At 52.5% G+C, this 18,326-nt stretch overlaps 1 protein-coding gene across 3 annotated transcripts in view; it reads right to left on the reverse strand.

Annotated features, from left to right (window-relative positions):
• Positions 1-18,326, reverse strand: part of NDST1 (N-deacetylase and N-sulfotransferase 1) — a 59,946-nt gene that overhangs the window by 23,395 nt on the left and 18,225 nt on the right. For all 3 annotated transcript variants that reach the window (XM_072756882.1, XM_072756880.1, XM_072756881.1), the window contains exons 2-3: positions 6,697-7,596; positions 802-1,296 (exon numbers count right to left, since the gene is read on the reverse strand). In XM_072756882.1, coding sequence (XP_072612983.1) covers positions 802-1,296; positions 6,697-7,209 — 1,008 coding nt within the window. In that variant the 5' untranslated portion in view covers positions 7,210-7,596. The remainder of the gene's footprint in view (positions 1-801; positions 1,297-6,696; positions 7,597-18,326) is intronic.

Here is an 18,326-nt window from a genome sequence, read left to right on the forward strand (position 1 = left end):
TCCTAACGCTTGCTAATCTCCTAAGGGAGGACAGGGTCAACAGGCAGCAGTATCTCTATAGAATGTAATCCCTTGGTTTTGTTTTCCTTGGATCTACTGTGGTCCTTGCCCTCTATTTGTGGCAACCAGTACTGATTTCCCCCCCACACACACCCTCCCGCATACGCTAGTTATGTCTTTTTCTTTGCAAAGAACTTTGCAGTAAAATAAGAGACTAGATGAAAACTGCATTTTAAAGCCGACTTAATGGTCTTAATTTGTAGGCTTCTCTTTAGTAGTGCTGCATGCGTGTAAAATTTCGTGGTCTGCAAAATGCTTTTACATGCAGTTTAGTTTGGTAAACACTTTTTAAAATAAACACATGCACTCCACTATTTATATAGACCTCAGTGAAAATATGTCCATGTATGATTCAAGCTCTAATTCTTGTTTCAAAAGTTCTGTGGGAGCTCTGGAACTGACATAAACATTTTCAAGAGTGAAAAATCGCCTCTGGATTAAAAGGCAGATAAGCAACCCTGCATAGCTTCAGTGACCGGGTCTCTCCCTCTGCGTGTACATTTCTGAGCTTCACCTGGCAGATGCAAAATTCTTCTATATTCAGTACTTCTATGTAATGTTCAGTGACACTTTTGTCTAGTCAAACAGTTACTAAAACCACCTGGCCGAGGAAACGGGATGGGGGTGCTCACAGCACTGGGGAGAGGCAGACAGGGAACCCACAATGGGGCATCCCCAGGGTTGAAGGCTGTCAGGCACCCCCCACCCCAACCTGTCTGGCACCCCCTCCCCTGGCCATACCTTCACATCCTCCACCTTCATGCGCGTGCCCTCCTTGCCCACAAAGATGTCATCGATGTCCACCAGGATGTAGCGGTCCAAAGGCAGCGAGAGGCGCTTGCCCGTCAGGAAGGCCACAGCGTCGACGAAGACCAGCTTGTGCAGCCAGAAGTTGAGGTTGTTGCCAAAGAGCACGCGCTGGATGCCGTCGTGCAGGCCCAGGTCCTGGACCACTGTGGCGTGCAGCGCGGCGTGCAGCCCGGCGTCCGCGCCCAGGTGTGGGATGGACTCGGAGGAGCGCGTCTTGGCCAGCAGCACCGGCTCGTAGGTGGAGTGGTTCGACTGGAACACCGTCCAGTCCTCGCCGGGCAGCACGCCCTTCTCCACCTCGCTGGGCCGCGTCACATAGAGCAGTGGGGATTTGGGGTTGATGCTGCAGTCTTTCAGGCCCAGGTTGGAGTGCAGGAACAGGGGGAAACCTTTGAGCTGCGCGCTCAGCAGGCTGTTCTCGTTGGCCTGCAGCCAGGGTGGGGAGAAGGGAGCAGAGCTGTCAGATCCAGAAGTCCCGAGGGACCGCAGACCCTCAGGTGGGGACCGCTAACAGTCATGTCAACAGTATTCTCTAACGCTCACGGAAGCCTTATTGCATCCCGGGCCCGGTGCTAACCGCGCTGGTGCAAACCCAGCTCCGCCCGGCACAATAATACAATGTAATGTATACATTACATACAAACCCAGCTCCGCCCGGCATAATAATACAATAATACAGATGTAATAATAATACATCTGACCAAAGCCAGAAGCCCAGGTCGTCCTCTTCCCTAGACTCATAGCTCCTGCTCCTTCATACCATCCCTCCCCCTCCCAGCCACCTGCTGCTGAATATAGCACAATTTGTTTTTATCCCTGTGTCAGCTCCATTCTATTTTCTTGGCCTGACAAACTCCTATTCATCCTTCAAAACCCAAAGCAAATACACTCTTCTTTGCACTGACCTCCCTGGAACCAGGTTAGAGCCTCATCTGCAGCACTTATCACCTTGGCCACTGCATTATCTTCTGTTCAGAGTCTCTCTCTCTCACCAGTCTGCCCTCTTGAGGGCAGGAGTTGTATCATTTCCACCTTTGGATCCCGGTGCCCTAAACAGTCTTGATACCCAGTGGGAGCAAACACATGTTTGATGAGCTAACTGGGTTTGTTTTTTCTTTTGACAGGTGGGGGGGGGGGTGTGGACAGAGGGAGAGAAGAGAGAGGTGAGAGGCTCCATCTCACAACCCTGAGATCATGACCTGAGTTAGAAATCAGGGTTGGGGGATCCCTGGGTGGCGCAGCGGTTTGGCGCCTGCCTTTGGCCCAGGGCGCGATCCTGGAGACCCGGGATCGAATCCCACGTCGGGCTCCCAGTGCATGGAGCCTGCTTCTCCCTCTGCCTGTGTCTCTGCCTCTCTCTCTCTCTCTCTCTCTCTCTCTCTCTGTGACTCTCATAAATAAATAAAATTAAAAAAAAAAAAGAAAAAAAAAAGAAATCAGGGTTGGATGCTTAACAGATTGAGCCATGAGTTAGCTGGAGTTTTAGAAAGAATAAAAAGGAACAGTTCCCTAGTACCTGGCACCTGACAGATATTCAATACGGGTTTCATTTGTTCATTCCACAGCTATTTACTGTGCCAGGTACTATGTTAAGTGCCAGGGATATAGTAAGGCAATACAGACGTGACTCCTGCCCTCATAACCTTAAAATTAAGCAGAGAAGAGAGGCAGCAATCAAAATCACAGAAATAAATATAAAACTTCAATATGACAGGATGCCTGCGTGGCTCCGTGGTTGAGTGTCTGCCCTTGGCTGGGGTCGTGATCCCAGAGTCCTGGGATCAAGGTCCGCATTGGGTTCCCCGCAGGGAGCCTGCTTCTCCCTCTGTCTATGGCTCTGCCTCTTCCTTAGTGTCTCTCATGAATAAATAAAATCTTAAAAAAACAAAACTTCAATGTGGCACATGCTACACAGAGCAAGTTCACAGATCCTGAAGAGTCAATAACTGGCCATAGTCAGCTGGCTCAAAGAAGACTTCCTGGAGAAGGGACTTTTGAACTAAGATTTAAAGAATAAGTATCAACTAGGGAAAAGTAGGAGTCCCATTCAAAAAACAGCAAGTCCAAAGGCTCTGATGAAGGAGAGGGCTCAAGGAATAGCAAGAGGCCAGAGGAGCGATCAAGAAGGAGAGGAGGAGATGAGCCAGAAAGGTCAGGCAGGGCCAGACCTGGGACCCCAGAGGACTGGAGTGGCAGCAGGAAGCCATCAAAGACTCTATCAAAGGGTTTCAAACAGAGGGATGACAGCCTCCAATTTGCATTTTAAAAAGATCCATCTGGCTTCGGTGTGGAGAATGAGTGGGGTGGGGCAAAGCAAAGGGGACCAAAGGAGGGCACCAAAGGAGTCTGGAGAGAAAGGTAGGAGAGTTATACCAGGCCATCCAGGAGAGCCGGCCAGGTGAGCACTGCCCAAGGATATTCAGCTGAGGGGCCGAGCCACATGCCCCAAGTGGAGCTGCCTCTGCCTAAATGGTGTCTTTGCTAATATCCACCACACAGGAGCGCTTGTTTCAAATTCCCACAAAGGCTCTGCAGGGCTCTGGCTTTGTAAAATGCCAGAAAGAACGTGCATTCAATCCTCCACACACCAGTACTTGCCCATGCCCCACCCTCTCCTGAGCCTGAGTTTTAAGACCCAATGCAGAGCGCCAGCCCGAGAGGTCACTCCGCCCGGCCCCAGGGTCCATTGGATCCCAAAACCAGTGCTTGGGCTACGAAGCCAGCACTTGGGCTATGTGGGGGCAGAGCCAGTGGGGTCCAGTGACATTTCAGGCCCTGTCCATCACCTGCTGTGGCCGGGGAGGCCACACTGGACTGCAGGCACTAGGGGATCCCATTTCAAAGCCCCGTTCCTGAGCTGACTGCCAGGTGCTGGCGGTTCAGCCAGCTGCCCAGTGGGGAGACATGAAGGAAGGGAGAAAGCCAAGTTGCTAATCACCCACCCCAGTCGGCAATGGAAGGAGCCAGTTGGGGAAGGGAATGGAGAGTATGCCTCAGCATCCCAGGGACCAACCCCTACAGTGGGCCTCAGCCCACCAGAAAGGAACCCCTCTTGCTCCTCAGCACCGAGGACTCACTCCAGAGACACCAAATCTCCCAATAGATTCATGCAGGCAGAGGGGCCCTGGAGTCAGGAGGTTGGGACAATTGCAGGAACCAGGGTGACCAAGGAAGATCTGCCCCCCCAACACCCTCAAGGACCTCATAGGGGTGCATGTTAGAGCCACAAGACAGACAAAAGTGACCACCGGCTGTGTTTGCTGAACATGGGATGACAAAGCAAGACACTTCCATTCATTGGGTGGCTCAGGGTACCACCCACTGCATCTTCAACATGGCCCAGTGAGGGAGGTGCTATGATAGGGCCCACTTTACAGATGGGTTGAATATCCTGTCCCAGTGGGAAAGATTTGAACCGGAGTCTCGACTTTTCAGCCCCTGCTCTTACACTGACCTGGGAATCCAGCACTGGTGGGATTTGGAAAGTGTGGGTCTCCAGGCTTCTGGAGTCCACAAACCCTCTGGGTTTGACGAGCCCAATGCACAGCACAGACGTGGGCCTTGTGGAAAGAGCCAAAAGATGGAGCTTAACCACCAGATGGCTCTGTTTGAGCAGAAAGTCACAGGCCTTTGCTCAAGACCAAGGAGGGGTCTGGTCTTAAGCAATATGGTAGGAAGAGCACGAAGACTGGAATTTCCACCAACCTCACAGTAAGACTGTGAGCCTGTCCCTGCTCCCTAGGGCCTCATGTTCACCTTCTGTAGAGTGAAGAACTGGGGCTAGATGGGATCCAAGCTCTGGTGTACCAACTGTGCCCAGTGACCACAGCCCACTGTCTGGTCTCCAGAGACTATGGAAGCTCTGGGTGCTAATGTAAATTCTACTCCATAAGCCACATTTGAGGCCCTGGACTCATCACAAAGTGGTTACGACTAAAGCCTCTGCAGCCAGACTGCCCAGGTTCAAATCCTGGATCTGTGCTTACTAGAGGATGAGGGGAGGCACACTTCCTCATCCCTCCTTGCCTCAGTTTCTTTTTCTCTTAAAGCAGAATGATATCCACCAGCCTCAGAGGATGGAGGGTGAGTGTTAGGTGAGTTCATTCTTCACACAAAGCACAGGGATAGTGCATGGTGCTGGGTGAGCACTCAATAAATGTCAGCCATTGTGATGTTCTTCAGGCCTGGGGCTCTGAATCAAACTTAATGAAGTTCATGGCAGGGAATGGAAGAGTCCAGGAGAAAAGAAAAAAACAGACAATAAAGGCAGTCTGAGGTTATGCTACTGAAAAGCCATAAACCAGGCCAGCATTTCCCAGAGGATGCTCTGTGAAATAAAGGGCTTTGTGATCAAACCAGCTGGGGAACAAATCTCACCAGGTTGCTCTACTGCAGGACTTCTAAGGGCCTTCAATTTCTTGGCCCATAAAATCTTCTTTTGGTGGCAGAGCATCCTGCTGCATTAATGCATGAAAGAACACATGGTGGGAACCCTTCGCCTGGACCAGGCTCCTCCCTACACCAAGCACAGGGCCCCGTGCACAGGGGTGCCCACGAATTCCTGGGGACACATGGGCACCCGTCAGCGGACATGGGCCACTTCTGACCCACCCCTGCTCCTCTCCCAGCTCATGCCAACCAAGAACCTGCTTTAGGATCTGTGCACTTACTGTTACTTCTGCCTGGAAAGCCCTTTGCACAGAGAACCATGCGGCTCCTCATCTCACATCCTTCCAGTCACTTTGTCAAAGACATCCTTCTTGGCTAGCAAAAACAGTGTCAACTGCCCATACCCATCACTCCCTATGCCCTTTCCCAACTTTATTCCTTCTTGTACTTATCACCACTTGCCACATGGTATGTTTACTTGTTCACACTGTCTGTCACCCACTCCACCCCACTGCACTGAAATGTCAGCTCCGTGACAGGAGTGACTCTGCACTCTCTGATTACCACTCTGTCTCTGGTACCTAGCAAAGGACTTGGAACACAATAAGCACACAGTAAATATTTGCTGACTGAAGAAACAAATGTCTCCAGGCACCTACCTAGAGTCCCTACCACCCATCTTGAAGATGAGAGTCCTCTGGTCAGAGCCTCTAGATTCCCCAATCCAGCTGTTCCAACCTTCTCCTCCCCACGGACAGCTTCTCCATGACACTTTCAGCAAAGACTCTGATCCCAGCAGTCATTATGGGTGCCCCACAGAGCCCAGAGCAGCTTACCTGCTGTTGGGATTCCTCTCTCCTCTTTCTTCCAATGCAACACAGCTCTGTTCAGGAAATCCATAAATGCCACAGCCCACCATAGCCAAGAGGAAAGAGTCCGGGATCCAGAGCCCAGACTAAGTCTGAGTTCAAATCATGGCTCTCCCACTTAAAGGCTACCTAGCCTCAAATACGTAACCTTCCTAAGCCTTGGTTTTCCCGTCTGCAAAATGAGGACACACCCTGTCCCTTAGGAAGACTGCCATGACAATTAAGGGACCAAGCCTCTCCTAGCTCACACCCATTCCCAGGGCTTCCTTTAGGCGTGTGACTATTGTGTGCCAAGTCCCATGCATAGCAGGCAATCCGCCTGCCATGCACTTTATGCTATGCATAAAAACTAATATTTAAAAAGCACTTATTAGACATCAGGCGTGTGTGTTCCAAGCGCTTTACACATACTCATCCACTGACCCTTCACGACAATCCTAGGAGGTAGGCGCTACCATTATACCCATTTCACAGATGGGAAAAGTCAGACACTTGGCTATAGAGTGTAGAAATGGGACTCAGAATCAGCCAGAGCTATGAACCGCTTGGGGACCCCAGCCCTGTGTACCTTGAAGAAGCCGATGATGCCCACGCCGTAGGCCACACAGTACTTGTCCAGCAGCTCCCGGTTCCAGGCGTCCAGGTTGACGTACTTGAGGATGTTCTCATAGATGATGAGGGCGAAGCGGCCACGGCCCTTGTCGGTGAGCGTGGGCATATCGCCCTTGCCCGGCGCGATCTCTGTGCGGTACTTGAAGCGGCTGGACTCCAGGATGGCCACGACCTCCTGGCCCAGCTGGGAGTAGAGGCTCTCCACAAACACCAGCACCAGCGGGTCCGTGCGGGAGGGGGCGGCCGCCTGCATGGGCTTGAGCGGCAGCAGGCGGCTGGGGGCCACGGGGGGCGGGTCCCCACAGTCAGGCTCGGGGGCGTCCGCCGAGGGCTCCAGGCCCCGCTTCCAGCCATACAGGTAATAGGCCGAGACAAAAACGCTGAAGAGGCAGAAGACGAACAGCAGGAAAAGGACAGCCTGCGGGGACACGTGCCGACACAGCCTCCGGAGGCGCGCCAGGGCGGGCATCCTGGCCCCCGAGACCTCGGCCGCCGGGGGCCCGCCTGCCCTGGCCACCCCCAGGCCCCACGCAGGAGGAGACACCAGAGTCGTCCACTGGCCAACAAATTCACAGACGCTTAGCAAGCGCGGCCCTCGGTGGGCAGCAGGAGGGGAAGATCCGGGCCCCCGGCCCTTCCTCCCAGCCAGGGGCACAGTCCGCAGGCCGGTCGCGCTCCTTCCTTCCTCCGCGCCCCTTTATGTCACCATGGCAAAGCCCCACGTGGTCCTGTGCACAGCAGAAGTGCCCCCAGGGCGTCAGGGCCTCCTGAGGGTGCTGGGCAGCGGGCCGAAGGACTCTGGGCAGGCCCGGGGGTGCCACATGCCGCTCACTCAGTGGGGCCCTTGGGGCCAAGGCTGTGGAGGGAAGAGGAGAGCCACAGGTGAAAAGTTGGAGTGTGGGTTTTCCGGGGGATCCGCTGACTGTGGACACACAGGACCTGAGCTCACGAGTCCACGCTCAAGTACTGCTGCCCAACCTGACTGTGTGATTTCACACAAGCTTCACATGATCTCTCTGAGCCTCAGTTTCCCTACTTGTGAAAAAGGGCTGACAATAGTACCTGCCTTACAAGAGGTTCGGGGCTTACGTCCCTACCCCTAAGGTGTATGATGTGTATAAATCACTTAGAGCAATACCGAGCATATGGTGTCTATGACGGTGGTTGATATTTATTATAATTATCAGAGTCCAAGACTAGGCCAAGCAAATCCCAGGTCCAGAGAGGACAAAGTGAAACAAACCTTTGCAAGGCCTGGGAGCTAGGGGTGGAATTCTAAATTGCAGCTGAACACCCCACCCTTGCCGTCTCCTCCTCTCCCACAGTGCTTTCCCACACATTTCTCTCTCTGAATGGGCCGAGCAGCCTCATCAGGCAGCCAGAACTTGGGGTTCCTGGGTCCTGCTCAGCCCCATTCCCCACCCAGAGCAGGCCACCTGTATTCGTCTCACTGGGGAGTAAATGAAGACTGCACCCCACATCCACTATACTAGGGCCCCAATTTCCTCACCCCAAATAGCAGCCCCCAGTCTCCCTTACATGAGTGCTGGAGGCTAGCAGGAGAGAGAGAGGGATGGGGACAGGGACAGAAGGCGCGAGGGTCTGGGCAGGCACAGCCAGGAAGACAATGGAAGCCTCAGACCCAGAACTGGGGGTGAAGATTTTGAAAATCCCTCCCAGGCCCAAGATCCAGTGCACTGAGTGTTGGCACAACATACCAGAGACCCAAAACTGCACTTCTAGGAACTTATTATCCTAGAGGTTGTAACTCCAGAAGTGTGTAATGATTTCCCCACAAGAATCCAAATCCCAATGCTGTTTATAATAGTGAATGCTCAACAACAGGAGATTGTCCTTAGCAACTATGATGCAAGTACCAGATTAGAATCCCCGGCAGCTGCTTACAACTTTTACAAGATATGGAAGAAGGACATTTACTAACATAGAAATATAATTGCCATACATGTTGTTAAAGTAGAAAACATTTATTTATTTATTTTTAAATCTTATTCATTTATTCATGAGAGACACAGAGAGAGAGAGAGGCAGAGACACAGGTGGAGGGAGAAGCAGGCTCCATGCAGGGAGCCCGATGTGGGACTCGATCCCGGGACTCCAGGATCACACCCTGGGCCGAAGGCAGGCACTAAACTGCTGAGCCACCCAGGGATCCCTGTAGAAAACATTTATAAAACAGAATGCATGGTTATATTTCCGCTTAAAATTGTTATGCATAAGCTAGAAACTGGTTTTAAATCCAAACAACAACAAAACTCCAAAATGTTAAAAATTATCATATCTGAATGATTTTTATTTTCTTCTTCTTGTTTCCTAGATTTTCTACCATAATCATTTACTATTTTTGTGAAAATAAGGAAACAAATGTTTTTAAAAGATGTGCTCAGGGGCACTGGATGGCTCAGTCAGTTAAGTATCTGCCTTCAGCTCAGGGCATGATCCCAGGGTCCTGGGATTGAGCCCCATGTCCGGCTCCCTGTTCAGTAGGGAGTCTGCTTCTCTCTCCCTCTACCACTCTCCCTGCTCATGCTCTCTCTTTTTCTCCCTCTCTCTGCCAAATAAATAAAATCTTAAAAAAAAAAAAAAAAAAAAAAAAGATGTGCTCAGAAGCAAGAGGCAGGAGTGTGAAATGAGATGAGGATATGTCTCAGATACCAGTGCTGCTCCCAGTTCTGCCAATGACATGTTATGTGATGAGGAGCACGCCCTAACCCCTCTGGGCTTCCAGCCTGTTTGGGAGGAGCTTGGGCCAGACAATCTCAGGGGGCTCTTCCGCTGCTGATATTCTTCAATTCAGTCCTTACTATGTATGTGCCAGCACATGGGGAACCCAAGGCAGCCAAGAAAACAAGCACCTACAATGCAGCGGGACGAATGTGATAGTGGGGGAAGGGTATTTGAGAGAATTCAGGGGCACTTAACACTGTTGTAAGTGGGGAAGATCACGGAAACTTCCTGGAGGAAGTGGTACCTAAACTGACCAGAAGAACAAGTGCTAGTTGGCCAGGGGTAGGAATGGGGAAGGGTACATGCCTCAACTTGGAGATAAGGGACTGTGCAGAAATTTCCAGGGACTCCTTGCAATTCTAGCTGAGAGCAGGGCAAGAAGGGACAGGTTTCCTGGCCGGAGGCTGGAGGGTTGAGGTGACAGGCCTGTTTATTCCCAGGTTGCACCTGCAGTCCTATTTCCCACTGATAAGGGTAGCCCTCTGCCCTGTGGCCATAGTGAGCCCCACCTCTTGGCCTTGGGGCTAGGACCTGATCACAGTGGGTAGAGGGGTACAGCTACCTGGATGATGCCCTGTCTGCCATGCCTGGGGGCACCTGGCCACTCCGGCCACCCAATCGTGCTTCCCCTGCAGGCCTGGGTGCTGTGATCACTGGCCCTTAGTCGATTGCATTAACAGACTTTTACTGTTAATGATGCAACCAGCAGTCTCAGGCATCTGGGGGTCATAGACCCCTGTGGGACTCTGACAACATTTTCCTATAAAAAATATTCATATATGCTGGAAAATCTTGAAACAATTTCAAGGAGTCCAGATTTCATGCCCTCAAACCCACCCATGGACCTAAAGCCCTACATTAAGAAAGCCTTATGGTTACACAAAGACCGGAAGCCGGCAGCTTTATTCAAACCCAAGCACTACCTCCCAGGAGCCGTGTGATCTTGGGCAGGTTATCTAACTTCTCAGTGCCCCCAATTTCCTAATCTGTAAAACAGCAAAGTTTGACATGCTCCCAGAGTTCTGAAAATTAAATGAGTTGATACATATAAAGCACACAGACCATGTCTGGCACCCAGCACTGCATGAGGGTCAGCCACAATGTGGGTAATAACTGAGCCCAGAAAGCACGGTGAAGCCAACTCCAGGCTCTCTCTCTAATCTCTGACAGCCAGTCCTCAGAATCCCAAATAGCCATTTTCAGAGGCCGTGGCCTTTCCCTGGAGATGGACAGAGGAGCAGGAACCAGATGGTTAGAGGCCAGAAGGCCAGGGAGAAAGCCATGGCAAAGCCTGGGCTCAGGAGAGGGTAAAGGGAGAAAGAGAGTGGGCCAACTAGCCCCAGGCCCCAGAGAAGGCTAAATAATACTCTGGGGGTGGGGTGGGGGGCAGGCAAGATGCTGCTTCTTGTACAAAGTGCCAGCTACCAGCATGCTGGCTAGAGGAGCTCCAGCACTGCGTGCCCTCTGCCCCTGCAGCCCCCTTGAAGGCCTAGAGGCAGCCATTCAAGACCCTCCACACCCACCTGCATTCCAGAGCCCCTGTACTCAAGGATGGAAAACTGGGGGGCTTCTAATCCCCCTGGAGCCACCAAGTCCTCCAGGACAGCTGGAGGCTGAGGCCTCGACGCCCCCCGCCCCCCACCCTGCTGCCCTGGGCCTGCTTGAGTCTTGCCGACTTTGCCAGCAGTTTTCCTAAACTCCAGCCTCGCCCAACCAGTCACCAATCTTGGTCATGCATTTAGGCCTTTGCTAATGAACTTCCCATTGCCGGAATGCCTCCCCCTCCCCCTTGGGACACTTACTCATCCTCCAAGACCCCAGTTCCAATGTCATCACCTCTCTGAAGTCATCCCCATCCACCCATTCCTCAGGCTTCTACTGGCCCCATCCCCACTCCATAGCTCGGGATGGGAAAGTCAGGACCCCCCACCCCCACCCCAGGCTAAAACAGAACGCAAATGTGCATTCTTTGGCTTGCACAGCATTTTTCTTAAATTTGAGATTAGTTATCGGTATTTCAAAATCAGGAGATTTCACATAAAAGTTAGAACTTCTAACTTTTCTTTAAAAAGAACATGTTCAGTTGACACTGGGCACACATCCTCACAGGCCAGCATTGATTGAGGCATGTATTCTCCAGTTAACATGGTCCCACAGCCGACCTCCTTCCTTCATTTGGCTTCCCGCCCAGTCCCTGGGTGCACCTGAGCATGAGGTCCATGCACCATAGACTTGAGGTGTTTCTTTTTTTTTTTTTTTTTTAATTTATTTATTTATGATAGTCACAGAGAGAGAGAGAGGCAGAGACACAGGCAGAGGGAGAAGCAGGCTCCATGCACCGGGAGCCCAATGTGGGATTCGATCCCAGGTCTCCAAGATCGCGCCCTGGGCCAAAGGCAGGCGCCAAACCGCTGTGCCACCCAGGGATCCCACTTGAGGTGTTTCTATACACAGCTCCGCACCCTAGCCTTCAGGTCCCAGGGTGGGACCAGGACTTATTGACCTCTGCCGGGGCAGGCCCTGCCTGGCACCTGGTGCACAGAGGCCCTCCACAAATACTAATTTCATTCCTTCTCCTTCCCCACATGCCTGGGTGCCCCAAAGGGCAGGGACAAGTCTGATTCATCATGGAAGCCCTGCCGATCTCCCCAGGCAGAGGTCGTCCTAATTGAGTACTCAGGATATGAATGAATCATAATGAGTTGTTATTACTCCCAATTTACAGATAAGAAGACTGAGGCTGCAAAGTGAAATGCCTTGACACAGTCACACAGGAAACCGCTAAATCTTGACTCAAATAGGTTTCCTTCCTAACTTCAAATTTGGTCTTTTATTCCTCCACAGGGAGTCCCTCCAAGGGGGCAGCTATAATAAAAATAGTATCAGTGATACCATTATAATCATCATTATTGTTATTTTCACTGCTACATGTATCAAGCACTTACCACCAGGCTGGCACTGGGTTTATTTAACACTTTTACACACCTTACCTCATTTAAGCCTTATAACTACTACTGTCACTATTTACATTTACAGTTGAGGAAAATGAGGCTCAGAGAGGTTAAAGCACCTGCCCAAAATCACACAGCTAGCCCGTGGCAGAACTGAAATTTGAACCTAGACTCTAGGAGAGAGGCAGCTCCAGAGCCTGGCAGGGACACCTTGGCTGCGACGGGGGAGAGCAGGAGGGGGCCTCAGCCACCAAGGCCTCTAGCCCTCGGCCAGGCTCCCACTGCGCTCTCCCAGCCCTAGGATCAGCTCTCCCTGCCAAGGTGCTGGGGATAATGAATGAGATGCTCTTGTCGTCATGGAGATGCCATGGCAACGCTGCACTTTCGGGAAATACCACGGTAACTGTGGCCACTGCTCTGGAGTTGAAAGTCACTCCTTATACCCCCCCACCCCCCCCACCCCAAAATGCTCTGCTTCCCTCACCATCCTCTCTAAAACCTAAAGAGAAAGGAGGCAGAGGCCAAGGGCCTTCCAAAGACCAAGCTGTCTAGAAATCAAGACTGGGAAGAGGGTCCAGCTCTGCCCTGGATGAAAAGGTGTACCCCAGGAGTGAGACCGAGAGCTCTCTGAGGCTGAGCTTCCTGTGCCTTTCCTGGTGCGGTGCACCCAATAACCAGCTCTCATGTACTTGGTACCCACTACATGCAGCAGGCCTCCAGTGAAGGGCTGCGCATGCCATTCTGTTGCATCCCAACCATCTGAGAGGTAGCAGTGTGCTAGCTGCTAGCGGTACGGTAAAGGGCTGAGACTGGAGCCAGCCTGCCTGGGCTTGAACCTTGCCTCCATTATTTACCAGCCTTGTGATCTTTGAGCAAATCCTTCAACCTCTCTGAGTCTTGATTTCCCCAGGTGTGAAACAGGCTTTATACTGCTTATCCATCTCACATGGCTGCTGCTGAAACTAAAAGAGGTGGCGTGTGTAAAAGAGCTCAGGGCCTGGCATATGGTGCTATGGGCTAATGAAATGATTAGCCATTTAACAGATTTGGAAACTGAGGCTTGGGAAGCAACTGCCCGAAGGCCACATATCAAATTCACAGTGAATCCAGACCACACTAGAAGCTGGGAGCAAGCAGACAGCCCGCTCCCCGTCCCCTCATTCTGTACTTAGTGAGCACCAGTAGGCACCAAGCATGGCACTGGGCACTAAAGATGGGTGAGGCTTTCACAGGTTGCGAGGTTTTGTCTCTGGTGTGACGCTGCTGCAGGGTATATGTGGGAAGGTCCCTACAGCCCTATGTACTCACCGAGGCCAGATTTTCTTTCCCATCTGGGGCATCCCTGACACTGTCCCCATATCCCCATACTTACATGCACACGAATGCACAGGCAAACTCACAGGGTGCTGACCTGTTCAAGCAGTGTCATCACAGCCATCTGGGCCACAGGCGCAAGTATGGAGTGGGAAGCAAACAGTCTCAAAAGTCTGTGAATGGGCACCAGGGCTTGGGGGAGGAGGGGTGGCTGTGGGCCCAGGCGCTGGGAGCCCCACGTGCGATCCCAGGGCCACTCCCCACAGCTGACCCAGCCCCTCCCAGCCGGTCACACCCCCAGCACAATCACACCACCACCCACCACCCAGCCACACCCCACAACCGCCCAGCTCCACCAGCCACCCTGCCTCAGACTGCCCCACCCACCATGTACGGGCGCAGAGAAGAAAATCCTCCACATTTGCTTCCCAGCTGTGCAGGAGTTTCTCCAGCCCAATTACACCCCTGGGAGGCCGAACCAGAAGCAAATCCCTTCCTCTGCTGGAATTCACTGCACACCCCATCCCCCACAGGCCCGCAGTGCTGCCTGGCTGAGGGCCAAGCTGCTGCCCATCAGTCACCCCAGAGTCCAGGGCCGCCACCAAGGGACTGTCGGCAGTCTGGCTCAGAGTCTCAGGGTTGCAGAGTGTGCAGTCCACCCTGCAGTGAGCTGGTGGAGGCCCTGAGAGCCCAAGAGAGAAAAGGATCCCCTGCCCCCACCCCCACCTACTTTGACCCATTTTCTTGTCCATTAAAACCCTGCCCAACCTCCCCCAAGGCCAGCCTCAGCCTGGAGTTGGACTCCGCTGTATTTCAAAGTCCTAGGCAAGCTCTCCTGCTCGGTGTCCCACCGTGCGACGCCGCATGCATGTTGCCAGATGCCAGCTGCTCTCGGAAGGAGAACACTGGTCCCCCAACTTCACCAAAAGCTCTCCAAAGCAGAAGGGATCTCCTACCTGATGGTAGGTGCTCAAGAGAGATGTGCGCCTGCCAATTAATTACCTTCCCCTTTTTGGATCTGCTATGAGAAATCTCCAAGCTAAATGCATTAGTAATATGAACTTCGATTTATTGGACACAATAGGTCTGTACTACATGCTATTTAACCCTTACTACAGCACCATGACCTACCTTCCTCTCATGTTACAGATGAGGACAGTGAGGCCCAGAGGGGGCCTGCAACTTGGCCCAGCCCACAGAGCTAACGAGTGGGTGACTGGGATGTTACACAGGCCACCCAGCTCCAGAGCCTGGGCTTGTCATTTTGCAGCAACGCGGGCCCTCTGCGTTCACCTGGCATGCTATCACATACCACTGCTCTGCACACCCCACTCTCTGCTCCCTTTGAATGATGTTCTTTCTGTTTTCATCCATTTTATGTGTGCTTTAACATCAAAAGCAGCCTCTCCTGATCCATCTTGGAAGAAGACTCACAAATCATCCGTCAATCAACAAGCAAACAAAGCATAAAGTCCTGGTTTACTCCCAGATTCCCAACCTGGGATTTGTTCTTCTGGGTTTCCCAGCAGGGAATGCTCAACCAAAAAAAAAAAAAAAAAAAAAAAACCTCAGGAACTTAGACCCCACTTATTGAGAATTTGTCTTTCCTCCAACAGAGCCTGAGTTGAGAGTTTACCTTTGCACCAGCTCTGAAGAAAGGGTTTACCGAGCAAACAAACAAGACAGCTTGTGAGGAGGGGCAGAGTTAGGAACAAGGCAGGTCAGGACCAGCTGCCCTCCAGTCCCACGGAAGCTCCTAACACAGACCATGGTGGATAGGCCCATCACAGAGCATGCTCCTCTCTAGCCCATGAAGCTTCCCCAAATAGGGCTCTCTCCACTCAACCCCCAAATCCATCTATGACAGGGTCAGATCCATCCCTATTTTTCTTAGGCTCAGATCATAGGCACTCAAAAGGAATGGAATGATACTTCCTTGCAAATATCATAACTTAAAAAAACAAACAAATATCATAACCTCCCTCGCTGACAGCAGCCAGCACTGGCTGAGCTCCTGGTAACTCACCAGTCCCATGCTGGGACTGTGTTGAGAGCTTTCCCTGATCTATCACACCCAATTCTCACACCCTGAGAGGTTGGGTCACTAATATATGCACTTTACAGAAGGAGAAACCTCGGCTCAGAGAGGGCAAGCAGCTGACTGAAGGTCACACAGCTGGGCAGAAGCAGAGCTTCGGATGACCCTGAACCAGCCCACCTCAGAGCCACTGTTGGTAACCCCTATATGGTCCTTATGCCCAGCATTCCATACCATTCTTAACCCAGGTCTGTGGCCTAGAGCATGTCCAGAGGGAGGCTTCCTGCAGATGACCAGCCCCAGCTGCCTAAACACAGGCTGATGCAACTTCTCCACGGATGGGAAAGCCTTCACTGGCAGAGAAGGATAGCACAGGTTCCTAGGAAGGCAAGATCTCAGCCAGAAGGTCTTTACCCTCCCTTGTCCCAGGGCCTCTGGCATCTGACAAGCAGGTGTCCACATGAGAAAGGGGGCTGCCTCCCTGCCCAGGTAAAGTCTCCATGTGAAGCAAGAAGAGACAGAGGCAGGAATGAGAGCAAGAAATAGGAGATCTCAACTTCGAGAGCAAACTCGAACAATAACTGACCAGCATGCCTCATGGGGCTGGTGCACTCCAGGTACCATCATGACCTCATGTATTCACCATTTCTTCTCAGTAAAGTAGAAACAAGCTTATCATGCCCTAACACCTGCCCCACCCCCGCTGCCACCCCCAAAGAGGAGCTGGGCAATGCCAGCCAGCCCCTGCCCCCATCCCATCCTTCCACATACCTACCCCAGGTCACCGGGTGCCCCCCTTGAGAGATTCCAAGAAGCAGGCATTCTCAGGAGGCCTCCATCTCATTGATACAAAAGCCAAAATCTGGGGCGCTTGGGTGGCTCAGTGGTTCATTTCAGGTCGTGCCCCAGAGCCCTGGGATCGAGTCCCACATCTGGCTCCCTGCGGGGAGCCTGCTTCTCCCTCTGCCTATGTCTCTGCCTCTGTGTGTGGGTTTCTCATGAATAAATAAATATATTTTTTAAAAAGCTTAAAAAAAAAAAGCCAAAATCCATGTGGGCCTGGAGTCCATATCCATGTCCCAGCCACTCCACTCGCTCCCTATGTGCCTCTGGATAAGACCTTTCCCTACATCTAGCCTCTATTTCCTCGACTGGACAATGAGCGGTTGGACCAGATCAGAAGTTTATGACCTCCTGGGGTTACAGAACCCTATGAAAGTCTATAAAAGCTCTTAGTGAGCTCCCCACAGACAAATACCACATTCCAAACAAATTCAAGGTGGCTGTGTCCGGCCCCCACCATATGACAAATTAAAAACCTGGGAACTTTCTAGGGGTCCTTCTGGCTTTGACAAGCTGTGGCTTTCACAGTCTAGACAGGATCAAAGTCATGAATGTGACTTCTGAGCACCCTGGGACCTCACCATTCCAGTTACCTCAAAGGCCCTGCAGTAAATCTTTAACTCTCAGAACTGCTGGCTTCCGGCCAGTTCACAGACTTGCCCAGCCCAAAAGAAGCTACAAGAGAAACTGAGACCTTCCTTCCCATCTCTCAGCCACCACCTCCTTCTACTCCACCAGGAATCTGCAGGGTCCATCCTGAGCCATCTCTCTGGGGCGGCCCCAGGGGCTAGGACACTTGAGGAACCTGCTCCTGGTCCCAAAGGCAGACAGGACCCGGTACCAGGCTTGGGGGCCAGGCTGCCCCCACCCCAGCACCCCCGGACCCCTCCCCCATATGGCTGTGAGCACGCAAGCACTACAGGCACACACACATGTCCAGGCAGACCTGGGAGGACTGGACAGGAAGGAGGGGACTAGGGGCCATGGTCAGAGGGTATGGGATGGCCAGGGAGAGAATGACAAGACCCACCAGACGTCCGGCAGCTGCGCTGGGCTCCGCTTCCCTTCACTGCATCCCTTTAATGGCTACACACTCTTCACTTAACGCGGCCGCACCTAATCCCAGAGCTAGGACAAATGGCATTACTCTCAGCCGAGTTCCCTCCCCAGAAGGGAGGGAGGGAGGGAGGGGAGGCCCTAGGGCACCCTGAGCCACCAATGGAGATCCCTCCCAGAAGCCTCCAGGCACCTCACTGACATGTTCCTTGCTGCAGGCCACCAGCCCCTCCCTCCTGGATTTAGGAAAGAGGATGTCCTGCCGGACTCTGCCCTACACCCAGGGGCCCCACCGCAGGCAGAGGCCCCCCGCCAGGTGCCTTCCACGGAAGGGGAGAAAGCACGTCCCTGACCTTCGTGCTGATGGGCTCTCTAGATGCTCTCAAGAAAGGCTGCCACCAGCGTCAGAGGAGCCCACAGCGCCTGCAAGACCTTCTAGTTGCAGCTCTGCATGACTGCCTATGTGATCCAAACAAGGTGCTCCCCACTCCAGACCTCAGTGTCCCCCGCACATCCTGAGAAGAACAGAAAGAAGGCCTGACATCCTCTACCGAGGCCAAGCTGGTGGTCAAAGCGTCGTGACGCTGGCTTCTGAGCCCTGGCCCCATCCTAACTCAGTGCTTGGGTCCTTCCCATTGC

This window comes from Vulpes vulpes, chromosome 4 (genome assembly GCF_048418805.1).
Source record: "Vulpes vulpes isolate BD-2025 chromosome 4, VulVul3, whole genome shotgun sequence".
NCBI classification, from domain to species: domain Eukaryota; kingdom Metazoa; phylum Chordata; class Mammalia; order Carnivora; family Canidae; genus Vulpes; species Vulpes vulpes.